The sequence below is a fragment of the Lacerta agilis genome, chromosome 2 (assembly GCF_009819535.1).
Source record: "Lacerta agilis isolate rLacAgi1 chromosome 2, rLacAgi1.pri, whole genome shotgun sequence".
NCBI lineage: Eukaryota > Metazoa > Chordata > Lepidosauria > Squamata > Lacertidae > Lacerta > Lacerta agilis.
In genome coordinates this window covers 92,055,234-92,073,748 of record NC_046313.1, presented here as the reverse complement: position 1 = coordinate 92,073,748, position 18,515 = coordinate 92,055,234, and the positions used below count along the sequence as shown (strand labels likewise).

Below are 18,515 nucleotides of genomic sequence, written 5' to 3'. Positions count from 1 at the left end.
CCCCCAACTTTTAATGTGAAAAAACAGAGTTTGGGGTATACTCACCCAGCCCGGGATCCATGGCTGCTGAGGCGGCGGCAGCGGCGGGGAGAGCGTCCCCCGCGCCACACAGGAGATTTCCGCGCTTGCCGCCCAAGCGCACAGCGGCCCCCATGGCTGCTGAGGCGGCGGCAGCGACGCCTGGGGCAGCGGGGAGAAGCTCCCCGTCGCCCCAAAGGAGGCCTCCGCGCTTGCCGCTGAAGCGCAGGACGGCCTCCACGGCTGCTGAGGCGTCGGCAGCGACGCCTGGGGCAGCGGGGAGAAGCTCCCTGTCGCCCCAAAGGAGGCCTCCGCGCTTGCCGCTGAAGCGCAGGACGGCCTCCACGGCTGCTGAGGCGTCGGCAGCGACGCCTGGGGCAGCGGGGAGAACCTCCCCGTCGCCGCACAGGAAGCCTCCGCGCTTGCCGCCCACGCCCAGCCCGGGCTCCATGGCGGCTGAGGCAGCGGTTGCGGCTGGAGCGCCGGGGAGAGGCTCCATGCAGGCAGTGGCGGGGCGGAACTCCGGGTCATGATGTTGCCGGCGTACAAGACGACCCCCGACTTCAGAGAAGATTTTTCGGGCTTAAAAAGTCGTCTTATACGCCGCGATATACGGTATACATCAGAAGAAATTACACATTATATTAATGCAACTGACTGAAGCCTTAGCTCCAACTGCTTGCATGTTGATTAATATAAATAAAATTGCAAGGTCACTGATTTGAACTTTACAGAATGTAGACTCTGTTAGACACTATGTATAAGGCTTCAGTTTTAAAGATACTGAAATCTAATGAAACAGATTCAATTTTGAAAATTATCATAGTTTCATTGATTAAAGTAGATATTAAAACCCTATCAGACACATTAAGCAATGTTTTTTAGATGCAATGTCATCTTTAGTCTTACAAAGCATGATAGCAGGGGTTGATGCGGTTTATTATCTTTTTGTAGCCAGCCCAAAAGCTAAAAAGCATGTAATTAACAGAAATTTTAATTATTATTTTTTAGAATTCCAAATTATATACTAATCAAGTATCATGACCTTGTATTATCCATTAAGGATCTGCATACATACTTGGGAGCTATTTTGCAAAGGATTCTTAGGACATCCCACTTACCTGTTTGAATAGCACACATTTAACTTTCTACCACTGTTTGCAAAGAGTGGTCGACAAAAATTTGGCTTGGCTTACTAGCTAGTAACAGTTTTGTGGTTGCTGTCAAGGCCTTCCTTCCCCTAGTCCTTTGTGCATACCTAGCAGTGTGTGTGTGTGTGTGTGTGTGTGTGTGTCCTGTTGCGCTGAACTTTGAAGCAAGAACATGCCTGCTTCACAGTCTAGTTCAATATGAAATTCCCATCTCTGAGTGGGTGGGAGGAGAGAAAAGCAGAACGATCCAGGAAGCATGCACAAAATGTGCAGTGTGACATAGGAAACCCTCCTGCACTCTCTATAGTAAACAAAAAAGAGGGTTTCATGGGGGGGGGGAGCCTTGCACCTCATGAGCAAATATTTAGAAATCTCTTTTGAAGTATTACAAGGAAGAAATTGATGTCAAGAGCTTTAGCCGATATTGTACTATAATAGATTAGCTATAGAAGGTGTCATACTGTGACACATTTGTTTCACATCACACTATATGACATGACGTTTTCCTACCATGCAACAAGAACAGACGCTTTTGACAAGAATTGACAACCTACACCTATCCTGACAGATACAGATACAGATACAGAATGCATCACAACTGCAATAGTGACTTGGCTGCAACTCTGAGAACCAACCATGAGAAGCACAGTAATTCTGTGCATGATTTTCTCCAGCATTTGTTGGGGAAGGGGACCAATGAATTACGCTATGCAACAATCTGTCACTGTTAAGTTTCTCTACTGCTCAACTGTTAGACCTGAGTAGCAATTATAATATAAATCAACACCAGCTGACTGCATCGTTTCTCACAGAACAATTGTCCTAATACTTAAAAGAAGTTTCCACAGACAATGAAAGTGGATGTGCTAAAGGTTTGTGCCAAAATAAATAATTAAATAAATGCTTGGAAGCAAAACGCTTACCACCTTCTTGTATATATTTTTAGCTGCCCCATGAATGCCAATTGGCACTGAATATACATTTTATAAAATGAAAAATTAATAAAGCTAACGGAGCAACCAAAAAACCCCTTGCACTGGGGAGGAGTGTTTGTTTGAGCAGAGGTCTCGTTCCATTCAACTCCACCATCTAAGCAGCCTCCCGGTGGCTGCAAAAATGAAGGAAGCATCACTGCATTGGTATGACACTCTCTCTTCTGCACAGTCCTACTCTGATACACAGGCAGGGCCACTCACCTGTCAACCTTTGGGCATCATAATGTTGTGAAACTGATAGGTGTGCAGGGGATCCCACCCACCTGTGAAATTTGAGGTGTGGGGAAGGGGGTAATAACGGTAACTGACAAAGCAGCACTGAGCTGGACTGAACTGTTCAGTTCAATTCTGCTACTTTGGCTAAATGTACCAGTTCTCCATAGGGAGGGCACAGCCAACAAAAAAATTAACCCTACCCATCAACTAACATCACTTATCCATTGTGCTGACAACAGCTGGTTGACACGTGAGCAGGGTTTAGGAAAATTTCATCACAGGCTAGACTGCACCTCCTGGCAGGCCAAAATTAACCTGCAGGCTGGAGGCTTACCACCCTTGCTTTGTATTAAGAATGCAAGAGGAACCCTACAGGATCAGGCCAAAGGCCAGCATCCTGTTCTCACAGTAGCCAAACAAGTGCCTATGGGAAAGGGATAGGTTATATCTGTCACCTAAGCTCTGGCCACCTCTAGGTTAGATTACTGCTGTGCACTATGTATGTGGGGCTGCCTCTCAAGAAATTTCAGCAGGTGAAGAATTCAGCGGCCAGGTTGCTCACCGGTGCAAGATGGTTTCCACATATAATGCCAATTCTGGCACTGGCTGCCAATTACTTGAAGGACCTCCTCTTCCCATAGGAACTGTCCCGGACCCTGCAATGGTAATTTGAGAGTCTTCTTCATGTGCCTCCGCTGCAAGAGGCCCAGAAGACAGCAACATGAGAATGGGCCTTTTCTGTGGTGGCTCTCCGCTTACAAAATGCTCTCCCCATGGAGGCTCACCTAGCTCCTTTATTACATACCTTTAGGCGCCAGGCAAAAACATTCCTCTTCTCCCAGGCCTTTGGCTAATTAAACAACCAATAGCCTTTTAAACTGGGGTGGGTGTGTTTTTGTTGGTTACTATGTTGTGTATTTTTGTATTTTTATATTGGTAACTCACTCTGTGATCCTCAGATGAATGGCAGTACAATATACAAATTTAAATGAAAACAATAATGATAACGATAGTGAGCAGAACCTGATTGCAACACCACTATCCCCAATATACCTTATTTTCAGAGGTATATTGATACCAACAATGGAGGCAGAACTGGCTATCACAGCTAGAGTTATTAATTATCTTTTCCCAAAAGGGAAAGCTAATTAGCCCTTGTTTGGGACCTTAGTATTTTCAAGAAAAATTAAAAACATCATACACTAATTATGAAAAGTAGTACAAAATAACATGAGAGAGACAAGCTCAAGCCACACCTTGTCAAAGGACTCACTGCATAGCTCTGAACAAGTGACTGTCTCAAGTCCCCCTTCCTATACAGTGGTACCTCGGGTTGTGGACACGATCTCCGGAACGAATTAAGTACGTAACCAGAGGTACCATTGTACATAAGCACCCTAGCCACAATTTGAACTAACTGCAACCTCCAGACTGTACTCAAAAGGCAATCTACCCCAAGGAGCCAAAATGGCTCCCCACCCCCCAATGGTGAACTAGCCAGAGTTGGGAATAAGCTCTCCCATACTTTGAAGACACTTGGGCTTCAAGTGAGTGACTCCAGCTATGAACCTGCTTCTACAAGTGTAGTGCAACCTCTTCTGGAATAGGATGACTTCCCAAATCCCAACTGCAATAACCACACAACTGCAGCCCCTCCATTTTGTCTGGGTACAGTTTCAACATGAGACTCGTATTCCTGCCACAGCCGATTGGCTGTGGGAAGCTCCTGCAGCCAGTCAGAAGCCCCTTCGGATGTTCAGGTTCCAAAGAGCGTTCACAAACCGGAACACTCATTTCCAACTTTGCGATGTTCAGGAGCCAAAACGTTTGACTTGCAAGGCGTTTGGGATCCAAGGTACAGCTGTATTATTATTATTAATTTCATTTCTATACTGTTTTATAGTTTAAAGGAAGAAATTGTACTTGGGTTGCATTTCAAAAAATAGTTCAGAACAGTAAAAATCGTTCTTTATCTGGTATGTAAGAATCCATGGCCCTCCAAATGTTGGATTCCAGCTCCCCACAGCTCTAGTCAGCATGTTCAGTCATCAGGGATTATGAGTGCTGCAGTCCCAACTGTGACCAGAAGGTCACAGGTTCACAACAGCTGCTTTAGATTAATGTATTTTTAAATGTTTTGCTTTTTAGACACCCAGGTTTAAAAAAAATAATGAGGAAAAACTTGCATGTATTATCTGAAACTAACTTTTCCTCAGGATAAATGCTAAATCTGTCATCAGCCTGGTCCGGCAAGTTCATCCACAACCAAACAGCTACGGGATAAGCAGCATTTGTTCTCAAGCAACTGTTTTCTCATTAAGTGAATGACTGAATTCCTATCCACCAAACCTCCTTGCTGTTACCACTCACCAAACTGGTTTATTCTGTTGCTGTCTACACACACCTGGAAGGTATACTGAAATTTTGTAGTGGGCAGTGTTAGAAATTCGGGTGCTTTGGCTCCTTGGTTCTAGGTTGCCACAATGGAATTCAAGGGGTTGGACTAAATTACCCTCAGGATACCATTCAAAGCTACAATTCTATGATCTCAACTACACTGCTTGACTGTAGCTTGCACTTACAACAATTCACATGTCCCGGTATGCAGGAAGGAGAAACCCCCATAGTGGAAATGGAAATGCTATTAACTATGGAGTAAGGCAGACATTTTTGAACTGTGGTCACTAACCTGGCGCCCAGAAACTTCCATGTGCAATTGGACTGCACCAGTAGCAAAACATGTATGGCACCTGGCTAATTTCAAACTCTGGTAGTGGGCACATGGTAGTTATCCCATTTTGGCAGATAACCTGATTTAATACATTCCTACAAGGTCAATTTGAACCCTTAATCTATGGCCATTTCAGCAAGTTAGATAATAGAAAAATCTATCATCTTATGCAATAATTTTTAACCTATTTACTTATGAGGCTGTCAACTGATTCTAAATAATCAGGACATTTACTCTCTTGCTCTTAAATGAATTAGGTAGGGTTTTTTTTTTTAAAAAAATCCTTGTCTTGAAACAGATATTTTGAGTATAAAAAATTAAAAGGCAGTAGTTACTCTTAAAAACAGCCCGGTCGAGTCTTGCAACTGCTAGCACCTTGCCAACTTAATTAATGTATAACAAGTCCTTCCAGGCAAATAGCTTGCCAGTCTCGCCTCTCAAGACAACATTCAATGGACACAAGTGTGCTGGCAACATTTCTCTTCCTTGGCTTACACTTTTATTTTATCCTGCAACATTTGGACAAATAAAATATTGCTCAGAATGCCACTTAAACACGTTGAAATGTGCAAATGTTGCCTACCACGCAGCAACATCTCTGATTAATATTAATTTAAGTTTTTCACTTTGTTCCATTCTGCTTAAGAGTCTGGAAGATAACAGCAACTTATATATGGTTTGCTGATGTACAGTTAAATAAAACACTAAAAATAATCATGACACCAGATGAAGTTATGTACTTGCTCTCCTTCCCTGTCCCCAATGGAGCTGCAATGGCTCTGTAATAGTAGCACAGGGACAAGAGAGCTAATACACGGCATTAACATCACAGAGGAAAGCCTCCCCTTCTTCAGCTAATGATGTACTCCATACAAGTATGCCCAAGGGACAAGAGACTGTGCCGGCTGATTGACTCCATCACAGGGCCATCGTCCATCAATGTATTGCCTCTTCTATTGAAATCTTAGGAAGAAAAAGTCCTCAGCTAGGCAAGCACTTTCAAAATTAATAATGTCACAATGCAGCTGGTCAAACAACATAAGCAGAATAAACAGAATAAGTGAATAAACAGAAAACTTACATTTGGCAGCCATGCACAGAAGTCATATACAGTTGTACCTCAGAAGTCGAACGGAATCCGTTCGGCTTCCAAAACGTTCAGAAACCAAAGTGTGGCTTCTGGTTGGCTGCAAGAAGCTCCTGCAGCCAATCGGAAGCTGCAGAAGCCCTGTCTGACATTTGGCTTCCAAAAGAACGTTCGAAAATAGGAACCCTCACTTCCAGTTTTTGATTGCTTGGGAGCTGGAACATTCGACTCCCAAGGCGTTCGGGAGCCAAGGTACAACTGTACATTCAATCTAAGAAAAATGCGTCCAGGTTTTTGGACCCCTGGGCTTTACACAATAACAAGCAGCCCTCAAACGAACAACACAAAGGGTGACATCCAATGTTTCATCACATTTACTCACTCAAATATTGATATGACCACCAATGGCTATCATTCAAATTATTCAATCTATACTGTACTATGTTCCAAGTTAACAGCATAACTTGGGAGGAATCCCTGGAACAGATTCAGAGGGCCTGCAAAGGGAAGAGGGGAAGCTCTGTTGGGCAAGCATGGTTAGCACTATGCTGAATACAACTCAAAGTATTTGGGAGGGGGCAATGCAGATATATCTTTAAAAGGTAACATCAGTTTAATGATTCAATAGCACTTGCCCTTCTGTACAATGGAAAGGCAGGTGCCAATAAGAGTTGCATCAAGCTTGTAAAAATCTAAATCACATGGTTGAGAAGGTTGCGAAGAACTGAGACATTGTCAGCCCCAAGTATGCAGAAACATGGAGTTCCAAGAAGGGAGCCAGATTCAATGAACCCATGCAATGACTTCCACTAGCGCAACAGGGCTTTCCACCAAGTACTGTAGGTCAGGAAAACCTAGAGCAACGCGCAGGAGGAGGGAAGGAAGACTGTCCCATTGAATTTCTCAGACTGAATCCGTGGCACTAAATGCCACTAAAACCTATTACAGTACATGCTTGTCAACAAAAATCTGAGAACTGAGCTGTTCTAGAACACCTGAGGAGAGGAGCAAGATGTGATCCATGCAGTTAGAAGTCAGATGCCAAACGGTCTGTTAACAACAGATTAGGAGACTGTTGGGGTGAAACAAAACCAATAACCATAGGTTCATTTGGGAGGTGAAGCAAGAATCAAAACAATGAAAGCATAGGTATGGAATCTGTCAAAAAGTAGGATGAAACAAGGAATTGGAGGCAGGCATAGATAAGCCAAAAACACAATCAGAAGATGGACTGAGATTGGTGCAAAAAGGCAAGAAACAGTGGCAGCCAGAAGCCAAGTTACTGTACTGTTTAGGCAAGGATCTCCAAATTGCTGTTGCTGAAGTTTATATCTAGCAAGAGTAATAGCAAGGACCAGTTGCTTGCTTTGGCGGCAGAGCCATGCAAATTATAAAAGTCACCACATCAGACCCTCTTGCTAGAGTCAAACCTAACCTGCAACTGAGCTGCCAAATTCACCAAACACTGCCAAGGTTAAGTTTTCCAGTTCAAGTCCTGGTGTCTCTTACATGAAACCTATGACTGTAGTAAGCAAAATCAAGGCCTAATGATTAGGACTTCTCCAGGTCTTATCAAATATTATACAGGAACTTATCAAACTTAGCCCAGAAACTCAAATATACCGGGGGGGTGGTGGTGGCAGAATTCCAGTCAAATAAAAACTGCAGCAAAATTCAACAGGAGCTTTTATTTGATAACTAAACTATACTGTGCTTGCATTCATGTCCTGGGCTTCTTCACCTGACTTACAGGGTATAATTGCAGATCCATAAAGGATGAAGACACCAAATAATCATAAAGAAACAAGATCATATTTCTTCAACTTCCTTAAACCACTAGAAAGGGTGGTAGGTGATCATTTTTTCCAATGTAAAATAAGCTTATCAAGAAGCTGAACTAAAGAGCCTGCCTATATGCCAAGATTTTAGTGCCCTGCCTTATATTAGACATGAGACTTGTAGGAAGAAACTTGTTTCCGATGTGGTGCTCTGTTTTTGGAAAATCCCTTTCAGTGAGGCCAATTCTGCATATTTCAGCACCAAGGAAAACATTTTTTTTTCAGGCATTCCTAAATCTCATTAGAAGCTAGTTATCTTTTCCTTGATTATTGATATTTTTACTGCTCTGAGGTTTTATTGTTAATTTTTATTGCTGCTTTACCGATCAGGTTTTGTTTAAACTGAATTAACATTTTTATGCTTTCTTGAAAACTGCTTTGAAGATTACAATAAATTTGATTCAATGTTTATTTGTTCAGGAAGTTTGTAAACCTAACAATACAAAAATCTTAAGATTCCTCCTCCCCTTCTCAGACACATTGGGCATTTGCTTAGGATATTGTATAACAGACACTATATATTTGTTTATTGTTGAGCAAAATACAGACACATAAAGGTTCTCTTGGTTTGTCTAGAACATGCTACCTTTTAAAACTACATTTGATTACATCCAAACTATTTGCTATACAGCAGAGTAACATGCCAGGACCAGATAGTCAAAAACATCTCGGGGGGGGGGGGGGGAGAAAACCCTGAAGCTGCACATGTAACCTGTGTAAATTCCACGACAGGTCAAAAGCTACTTGTTATGGAAGAAACGCACACCTTTCCAAATGACCTACATTCTGCAAAGAGACCCACTGACCTACAGAACCATATGAAAGCTCATAAAGTAGGTCACTGGGTTTCACTGTTTTTAAGCATTACACTTTGAAAGACACACACAGTGACTAAATCTAAAGACAAACGCACATCACAGGGGATCTCCACATGCAGTGATATAGCAGTTTTTAACCAAATTGCATAGCAAAAAGCTATTATCTTTTAAGTCACATGACCGGCTTCCGATGTTTTACTTTTATTTTTTTAAGGATTGAAGTGAAAGACTATTTAGACCTAAGTTCTCCACAGGTGAATTTTATGGCTTTCTGACTAGCCTACTGAACAATGAAACTGTCAGAACAGTGAAAGGAAGATACACACAGGAGTTTGTTTTCTTTTAGGGGCCTACCAACAAGGACTACCAGCAAAAAGGATGAACTGCCCAAACTTTATGCCCATAAAATAAAACACCACTCCTACAGCACTCAAGACTTTCCAACTTTGAAATCCTTTATTTCATCCATGACAGCTTTCAGCCAAGGCATTGGTTTGTTTCCAAAGCTATCTGAAGGGGCAAAATGTCAAACACACACCCCTTTGTAACTTCCAAGTGGCACTTTATAACTTCCAAAACTCTACTCTTCCAAGAGAGCTATGTAGTTCTGGATACTCATTCTGCCAACCTCCTGTGCACAACAGTGCAGCCTCTTTGGACACCAAGGTGCTGTCTGAGGTAGTTCCCTCTCTCCTTTCCAACACTGCCTCATCTAAGGCAGTGTTAGAAAATCGGATATGAAAGCTAGGAGCTAAATGGCACTTTAAACCTAGGTTACAGGCGCAACAACGGATGTCTAGGCCGCGCTTCTTAATAACAAGAATACAAAGCTGAAAATTAATGAACTGCAGCTAAAATATTATATTCATTTTTTACATGGTCTAGTCCTTCCTCTGCCCACCCCCATAATATTCTTCAGAAGGTCTATTCTCCAGTCTTCAGACAGTAGCTGGAAGTGGGGAGGCAGAAAAGGGCGATCCTTTTTCCTTCCACTTTGCTGTTTTAATCTGAAATCTTAGGCACAGTACTGCACCCAGAGCTCAAAAACTGTTCGCGCCAATTAAATTCTTGCCACAAAATGCCCCTAGAACAATGGAAATTTCTAACACTGATCTAAGGTGTAGGGAAATTCATTAGAGGAAAAAACCCATAAAAGAGGCATAAGGATTCTAGAAACAGGCAAAAGATTTCCTACCTATTTTCCCTAAGTCAAATTATGGCCCAATTCTAAAAAGTATTTTTTTTCACAGAGGAATGCTCTTAAATTCTACTTTAAGTAAAAAAAAAAAAAAAAGCATGCAAGCTTTGCAGAGATAGGCTGTAAACAAAAAGGACATTTTTGTCTACTGATTATTAAGAATATAGAAGGATTATTCCTGAAAAAAATCTACATGCTTAAAAGTCCAATTATTTGCTTTTTCGTGCTTTAACACCTTTGAATTTTTATTTTCAAGATAGTTGTTCACACAACTATCTTATGTGCACATAAGATAATCAGAAAGTCTTGATTATAGAGATAAAAATGCAAGACACATCAAGAACACGGAGTAACTTGAGTTCTGTGCTTTCAACTGTATTGGCCAACTGTGCCGCAATCAATTATATATCCATTTTTATGTTCTACCTCTTAATCCTCTTTTTGCTGCTAGCTCTAACCTAACTACTAGCACATGAACTTTCTTTTTTCCAAATATTATTCTTTGCAATGCTAAGTATATTGCTAGAACTATATAAAAAAACAGGATTGTTAAAGTAGCACAGTACCTTACTTTTACTTACATTGTGCTTATCAAGGAAGTTGGTCACAACCATTTTAAGGACAGGTCCCTCAGCATATTCAATCAGCTTCAATAAAAATCTTAATTCACTCAATGGAAATTAATGTCTGACCATTCCAGTTCAAAGACAAAAGGTGGTTAAGATGTAGGAAAAGCAAAATGGGAAATAGGTCTCACTTGTTACAAACTGGAATGTGCCCTCAAATTTTTATTCTGTCTCTTTGCTTCTCTTTAAGAAAGATGGAAAATTGGAGGGGGGTGTATAGAAACTTGTAGCTTCTGCATGGCTGGAATGTAAAAGGTAAGAATCACATCTGTTGCACTGCCTAGTTTTGCAGGCTAGGCAAAAGCACTTCAGGCGAGTGCAGAATGATGAGGGGCATTGCCTGGGGAAAATCCTAAGGAACAAACAGTTAGACCTAGAAGGTAGCAATTTGCCAGCAGACTAGCGGTCCCTTACTCCTGCTTTAGTTAAATTATCTGCCTCAATCATGGGCAATGCAAGGGGGTGGGAAACCTGACTTCTAGAGCAAAACTATGACACAGATGAGTGGAGGTGACCCCTTTTAAAGTACACTGCTCACCTATTCACAGCCACCTCTCTTCCCCCAGGAGCACTTTTGTCTGTCCTGAAATCACACTTGGAATTGAAGTTCAGCTTTGGTATTGGGGGGGGGGGTGGAAGTGTGATGAGAAAGGGAAGACTGCAGAAAGGCAAGCTGCAGACAGCAGATGGATAAACACACATACTGTCTGTCTTTCTCTCAAACACACCATATTTCAAAGAATTTGGGCTCTTGCCCCTTGTTTTTTTAATATGACTGGGGCAGACCTGGGGTACTGGCCCAGACGAGGTAAACCTTGCCGACCCCCGATTTAAATAAATATGTCCACTGATGTTGCATCTGGTTTGGACTAAAGAGTTAAAAACAACTGCAAAGTGCCACTTTTCCTGGTATAGTTATAGCAATATGAAACTAATTATGAACACAAGAATCCTATTCAGTTTTACACTGATGGTGTCAACAGAGAACCACCAAGCTGGATTTACAAACAAGATAGCTCAAAAGATAAGACTGCAAGGAAAAAGACAAGATGACAGCAAGAACACGCACATCACACAAAAAGCAAGAACATGCACACTGCACAAAAAGCAAGCAGACGCTATTAAAACTAATCACAGAAAACAATTTGGAGTTCGCGTTAACAATAGGAATGTGGTCAATAAAGGAGTTTAAAGAAAACAAGAACTGAATGCTGAAAAGATAGAAGCAAAAGTTTAGTCACAAATAGCATTTACTCCTGTATGCGTTTACTCAGAAATAAGTTCCGCTGAGATCAGTGGAGCTTCTTTCCAGATCTGTGGTACAGAACTGCAGTATAATGTTTCTGGACTGTATGTAGCTGTACAGAAACACTATATGAAAAGGCAAAACAAAATACATGAAAAACAATAAAAAAAATTATTGGGGTAACTCCATAGAGAGCCTACTTTTCCTTGAATGATGTGAAGTATTGTTAAAACTGACTGAGTTGTTGAGTTTACGCAAGTCACACCTTTAAGGTTGCTTGTTTTAGTTTTTTAAAAAATTGCTCCTTGACTCAGCTATTCAGAGCCTACCACACCACTGTAACTGGTTCTATTGTTTGAAATGCTCTTACCATCACCAAGTTTCTTCCAATGTTGAACCAAAGTCTACCTCCCTGCAACTTGAGTCTGTTAAGATACAGTCCTGCCCTCTAGAACAGCAAAGAAAAGGTTTTTGCACTGTTCTATGGGACAGACCATTAGGTATTTGAAAAGTTCTTTGTATCACCCTTCAGTTCCTTTGATTCTGCCTCACAGGACTTACTTTCCATACCACTGATCGTCTTGATTTCCTCTTTACACATTCCTATTTGCCTAGACCAGGCATAGGCAACCTTCGGCTCTCCAGATGTTTCGGACTACAATTCCCATCATCCCTGACCACTGGTCCTGTTAGCTAGGTATCATGGGAGTTGTAGGCCAAAACATCTGGAGAGCCGAAGGTTGCCTATGCCTGGCCTAGACAGTGCGCAGAACTGGGCAGCACTCCATATGAGATCTGAGTAGTGCAAGATAGCGTTACTTTTGATTTTATGTATATAATTTTTGTATATAATTTGTTTTTATTCTTAATTATTGTAAACAGCCCAGATACCTTTATGTTATGGGATAGCATATAAGTGTCATTAATAAACAAAATGGAACTATTTCTTCCCATGACTTGAAAACTGTGAGTCTATTAATGCAGAGTAAAATTGCATTAGCTTTTATTGCAGCTGCACCACACTGCTGACTCATGCTCAGGTTGTGCTTGACTACAATCCCAAGATCCTTTTCACATGCCAAGCCACATGCTTCTGAAATTTAAAGTGCATCAGGTACGTTCAGTAAACTATTCCCAGGTGCAGCTTCAAGTAAACTTTATTCCTCTGCCACATCATTCACTATTTCATGTGAAAATAACTCAGAAACAGCAGAATCATTTCTTGAGTCAGAAAACCAAGTGAGACTTTCACTTTCGCTCATGACCACCTACCTTCTTCCCCAAAACACAATATCTCAAAGATTAATCAGCTCACAATCCACAGTAACCTTTATAACTGAACCCAAAATCTATTAGCTGGCGCACAAAAGACATATTCTGAACCCCAGATCAAAAATAAACCTAGCCACCAAGACTACTGCTACCATCCTATCCTAACAATTACATATGGTTAGCTTAGAACGTAACAAAAATATGCTTTTTAACAAATAAGGATACTAATCAAATTATGCTATACAAAGGGGATGCACAACGTCTGTATCCATTGTCAGGACTGTTCTGCAAACTGTACGGTGAAGGCTTGGAGTAAATTTTGCCTCACAAAACTGAGTCCCTTATGAGCACTACAACAGCTCCCCAATAAAGTCTACTCTTAACAGTCAGGCCTTCCCAATTACAGAACTCAAGCATTATATACAACATAAATGTTATATATACACAAATCAGAAAGAGATCTAATATTGAAGTTCAAAGCTTATTTCATGCAACTTAAAACATTGTTCTAGTCTGTAAGAATGAAACTGGTGGGAAACTTTTTACTACAGCTTAAAATTAAATTTGACACAGGAGCCCACAAACTTCCAGTTGTCCATCCTTATTAAACATAAACTACAATATGCTGATGCTGCACGTAGATATAAAACAATACAACCCCAAAAGAAATCAACAGGTTTGTATGCAAGAGCCACAGGTGGATTCACTGACAATACTAAAGCCTAAATGAACGTGACTGAAGTCTACACACACACACACACACACACACACACAAATATTCTAGACCATGATATATATTAGACTTAAAATAAGTGTCCTCCAAAACAGTACAAAGTGTAGAAATACTCAAAAGACATGTACGTTATGTACACAAGTGGACACCTGACATGTCACAAGAACCCTCAATGATCCAGAAAGTTTTTCTCATTGGAAGCATGCATTTTCAGCTTTCACTCTGCCATGCTCAAAATACTAAAGGAATACATTACCAACTGCTCCCAATCAACAACACAACCTGCTGTCTGCCAATCTTCACATTAGAAAGTCTATTCACGGTAAAATTCTGTGATTTTTCTAACATAAAAAGCATGCAACATATGACAAAGCTGATTAACTTTCCAAAAGTACTAAGGAGAGCATACAAAATAGAACACCCATTTCAGTTAAGACAACTTGTCAGCCTAAAACTTTGAAAGAATTACCTAACTCATACTTAACACTTTCAACGTTGGGGGGGGGGAATCCATTACTAATACATACAAGTTAATCAAAAAGCTATCGCAAGATCTCATAAATCTGCATTATTGCTATGTTTCTGTGACATAAATGCATTTGTTAGATATCATATGGCAGCACTCCTACACATAACTTGAACGTCTCTGCAAGTATGCATAACCCATAGTATTCTGCAGGAAACTGGTTTTCCAAAGTTCCTTTATTTTACATGTCATTATTATTAGAACAAAGCAGGACTTTGAAGTTGCGCTTCTGTTGTGCCTCTTTATCAACCTTCAGAAAACAAAAAGGCACTCCTCAGACTATAGCCAAAAGGCTATGACATAGAAAAATACCCAGCTTCCAATCAAACCTGAATGATCTGAAAGTCCCAGAGACCTATTTTCACATAAAAACATGACATACAGCAAATAGTGTCAAATAATTATTATACAGTATACAGTACCTATGAACACTTGTTTTTAATGTGTACATGAACACTTGTAACAGAAAACACAGGTTTAAACATTCTTTCATAGGGAGTCATTTCTCATTCCCACCGCCATGGTAAATCAACAAGTCAGCAGCATTACACTTAAGTTACAGGAGAAGGGTCGACTAGCACATTAGAATATGAACAATGTACCTTGTAGAGGTGCCTTTCCTGACATCACATATGCTGCATTTAAAGGCTTCAGCACTGTTCCTAAAGGTGCAGACACTACAATCCCAAAAACCTTCGTCGGCTGCAGGTTTTGCTTGCCTTTTTGGCCTTGAGAAGTATGTGTAGGAAGAAAGGGGAGGGGGGAGAGGAGGAGGAGGAGGAAAGGAAAGAATAAAACATGTTAGAAACGAGATCATAAAGCAAAGCTGTTTCATACTATGCTCCGCTTTGCTTTGCCTGCCTGTTTTTGTTTCTTTAATTTTTTTGTTCCTTGCCTGAAAAGTAATCAAATTTTCGATGGAGCAGTGAGGAAACCATAAAAAGCACCCATCAAGCCAAAAATCCCACTTTGTTCTCTCTTCTCACCACACACGTTTCTCATGCCTTACCCCCCCAACCTTCCCCCAACACCATAACCCCCATAGTAGTAAGAGAGGAAAGGGGAACATTTCCCCCCTCCAACCTTCAATCTCAAGGCAATCAATTTTCACACAACAACGACTACCCACTGAATCTGGAAGGGCAAGGGAAAGGAGATGGTGGAAGGTATCTGAGCTTGTTACCCTCCCTCTTGGGGTGTGCTTGTGTGAGTGAGGGGTGTGTGTGTGTGCTTGATTGTACTTTAAAGGATTGTAGGCGTGTCCCTCCATGCGCCCCCTTCGTCTGTCTGTCTGTCTCCTTTACCTTGTTAAATCTCCCTTTGTCTGGAAGAAGTCAGTGTGAGGAGACGAGGAGCTGTATGCGTGTGTGTGCGAGAGAGAGAGAGAGAGAGAGAGAGAGAGAGAGAGAGAAGCAGCCGCCATAGCTGGTCTAACACCAGATTAGCCCTGGCACCAAAAGATAGAGAAACACAAACACTTCGCCCTCCTCCTCCTCGTTTCTACACACTCCCTCCATCTTAAGAGCCACCCTGGGCACAAAACAGAGCAAGCACCTCCAAACACATACATACGAACACACACACACACACACACACACACACGAACACACACACACACACCTCCCTTCCCCTCCCCCCTCCTTTCAGCAGTTAGCCACACAAGGAGCTCTCTCTGGCTTTCCTGCCCCTATAGCTTCGCCTCCCAGCACAATTGGAAAAACAAGGAGTTTTCTGTACCTGGCTGGGAGGCAGGCAAGGCAAACAAGCTCTCGTTCTCGCTCTCTCCCCTTCTTTACCTACTTCCTCCATCTTAAAAAGCCCCATCCCTCCACCACGACTCCCACCACTACTACAACAACCATCACCACCACCTCCTCCGCCACCCCGGGGCCTAGCCGTCCTCACCCCCACCCCCACCCCGCGCGCCTCCCCTGAGCCTAAGAAAGCAGGGTGGGTGGTGGGTGCTTTCGGCTGGCACCCGCGCGGCGCGCTCCTTCCTGTCCCCACCGCCACCCTCGTCTCCATCTTAGGGAAGCGAGCCTTCTCCCCCCCACCACCTCCTCTCGGCTCCTCGGCCGACTCCCCCCCCCTCCTTTCGCTGGCCCCGCTTTCTCCTACCTGGTCGGGCTCTTCTTGTCGCCCATGGTCATGGATCGGTTGGGGCGCCGGCGGGGGGGTGGCCCCCTCTTCTGCCTCGCGCGCAAGGAGCGGACGGTTCGCAGGGCTGGCTCCTCCTCAAGACCAGCAGGATCCGGGCTGCTCCTGCTCCCGCCGCCGCCGCTGCTCCTGAACTGCCGCCGCTCCTGCCGCTGCCAGGCTCCCCCGCTCCAGACTAGGCAGCGTACGGAGCGCAGCCTCGGCTCCTCGGCTCCTCTTCCCCCCGCCGCCGCCGCCGCTGCTCCTCCTCCTCCCAGCCAAGGCGAGCACGGCTACAGCAGGCGGAGCTGGCGGCCCTCCGCGGCCAATCCGGGCAGCCCGGCCTTGGGCTCCGCTGGGGCGAGGGAAGGGGAACGTGCAGCTTCTCTTCCCCCCCACCTACCAAAACACGCACACACTCCCTCTCCAAGCACCCACCACCCACCCACCGAGCCCCTCGGTGCACACAGCGCACGCACACCCCGCTCCGTCCCGGGAGGAGGAACGGCTCCCTCAGCGACGAGGGCAAGGCTGCGGGGACGCCGCTCCCTCCCAAGGCTTGGCGGTGGAAGAAGCCAGCGAGCGAGGGAAGCGTGTCGCCGTCGCTGGGCGGCGCCTGGCCACCCACAAGGCCAGCGTGTGACCCCGCCTCGGTCGCAGCCGCTCGCGTCGAGCGCGGCCCCCCTTTCAGACGTGTGCGTGTACACACACACACACACGCATATAAGTGGATTAGTCACGCGGGGGTTGGGTGCGGTGGGCGCGCGAGAAGCATGACGCGCCGCCCGAGTTGCCGCTCGCCCACTCGCGTGGAGTGCGAAATGTGTGTCGCCCGCCTGTCAGGGTGGCCCCGTGTCTGCTTCGCCCTTGTCAACCGCACAGTGTTTCACCCCCTGCTTGGTTTTCTGGGGGAATAAAGTCGCCCCCTGAACAGCGAGGCGGCGGCGGGGGGCGGGTGTCCAATAAAGAGAATAACGTCACCCACACTGCAGTAGGAAATGGCCCGTGTACATTTAAGTGCCTCCCTCCCAGCTCCCCTTCGGAGAGGGAAAGCGAACACAGGCTACGCGGAGGGTGTGCGATGTGAAACTTGGGTCCGCCTGCAGACCTCTTGCTTCCTCCCCTCAGACAGTCGCCCACAAAGAAGTGGGAGATAGGTCTCGTTGCTCAGGTGTAGGGGGGTCTATTAGCCACCCACAGAGGCAGCCTATGTCCCTTCAGCCACTTATCAAGTGCAAGAAGAATGTGTCAACATTTGCCCTTCCGTGTGTCACTCTCGGGAGGCTGCACACTCAAGGTTACTTGGGCTGCAATCCTGAACACACTTTGGGAGCAAACTCTATTGAATTCCGCGGAACTCGCTTCTAAATAAACCCTCCCAGGATTGTGTGCCAGACATGTGGAATAATTACCACGGAAGCATCTTGTCGCACTCCTGAAGTGGTTAAAAGGGTTATAAATCTCCACCCTTCCCGACTTCAGTTTGTATGACCACTGTGCTTAACAGGAGTATTTTCTTCTTCTTTCTGCCTGCAAAACCTGTGGACATCATCCTGAGCGAAACCTGCACTTTGACACACCACTGCAAGCTGCTTCAAATGAAGGTTGTGTGGTGGCGTTCAAAATTACAAGCCCTATTCCGGACAAACAAGTCAAACAACCTTGTTGTCATGACCAGGGAGCTATTTTGGGCCCCCAAAATAGGATTGCCCCAAGCAAGGAGATCACATGTGCCTACTCAGACTAATGCCTATAGGTGAAGAGTGGATTCTAACAATGACTAGTGATTTTGAAGATGGTACCAGGCTGCAGTAATTATTATAGATTTGTTAACACAAGATAATGATACTTTGGACATAGGAAATGTCTCTCTTTACACCAAGTAGGTGTAAGTGAGAGACTTGCCCCATGCCCAAAATATAAT

General features: G+C 43.8%; 1 protein-coding gene across 1 annotated transcript in view; it reads right to left on the bottom strand.

The window, feature by feature from the left end:
* Positions 1-16,996, bottom strand: part of RYBP (RING1 and YY1 binding protein) — a 48,376-nt gene extending 31,380 nt beyond the window's left edge. Inside the window, exons 1-2 of the mRNA XM_033141217.1 lie at positions 16,574-16,996; positions 15,058-15,183 (exon numbers count right to left, since the gene is read on the bottom strand). Coding sequence (XP_032997108.1) covers positions 15,058-15,183; positions 16,574-16,605 — 158 coding nt within the window. The 5' untranslated portion in view covers positions 16,606-16,996. The remainder of the gene's footprint in view (positions 1-15,057; positions 15,184-16,573) is intronic.
* Positions 16,997-18,515: the final 1,519 nt, after the last annotated feature.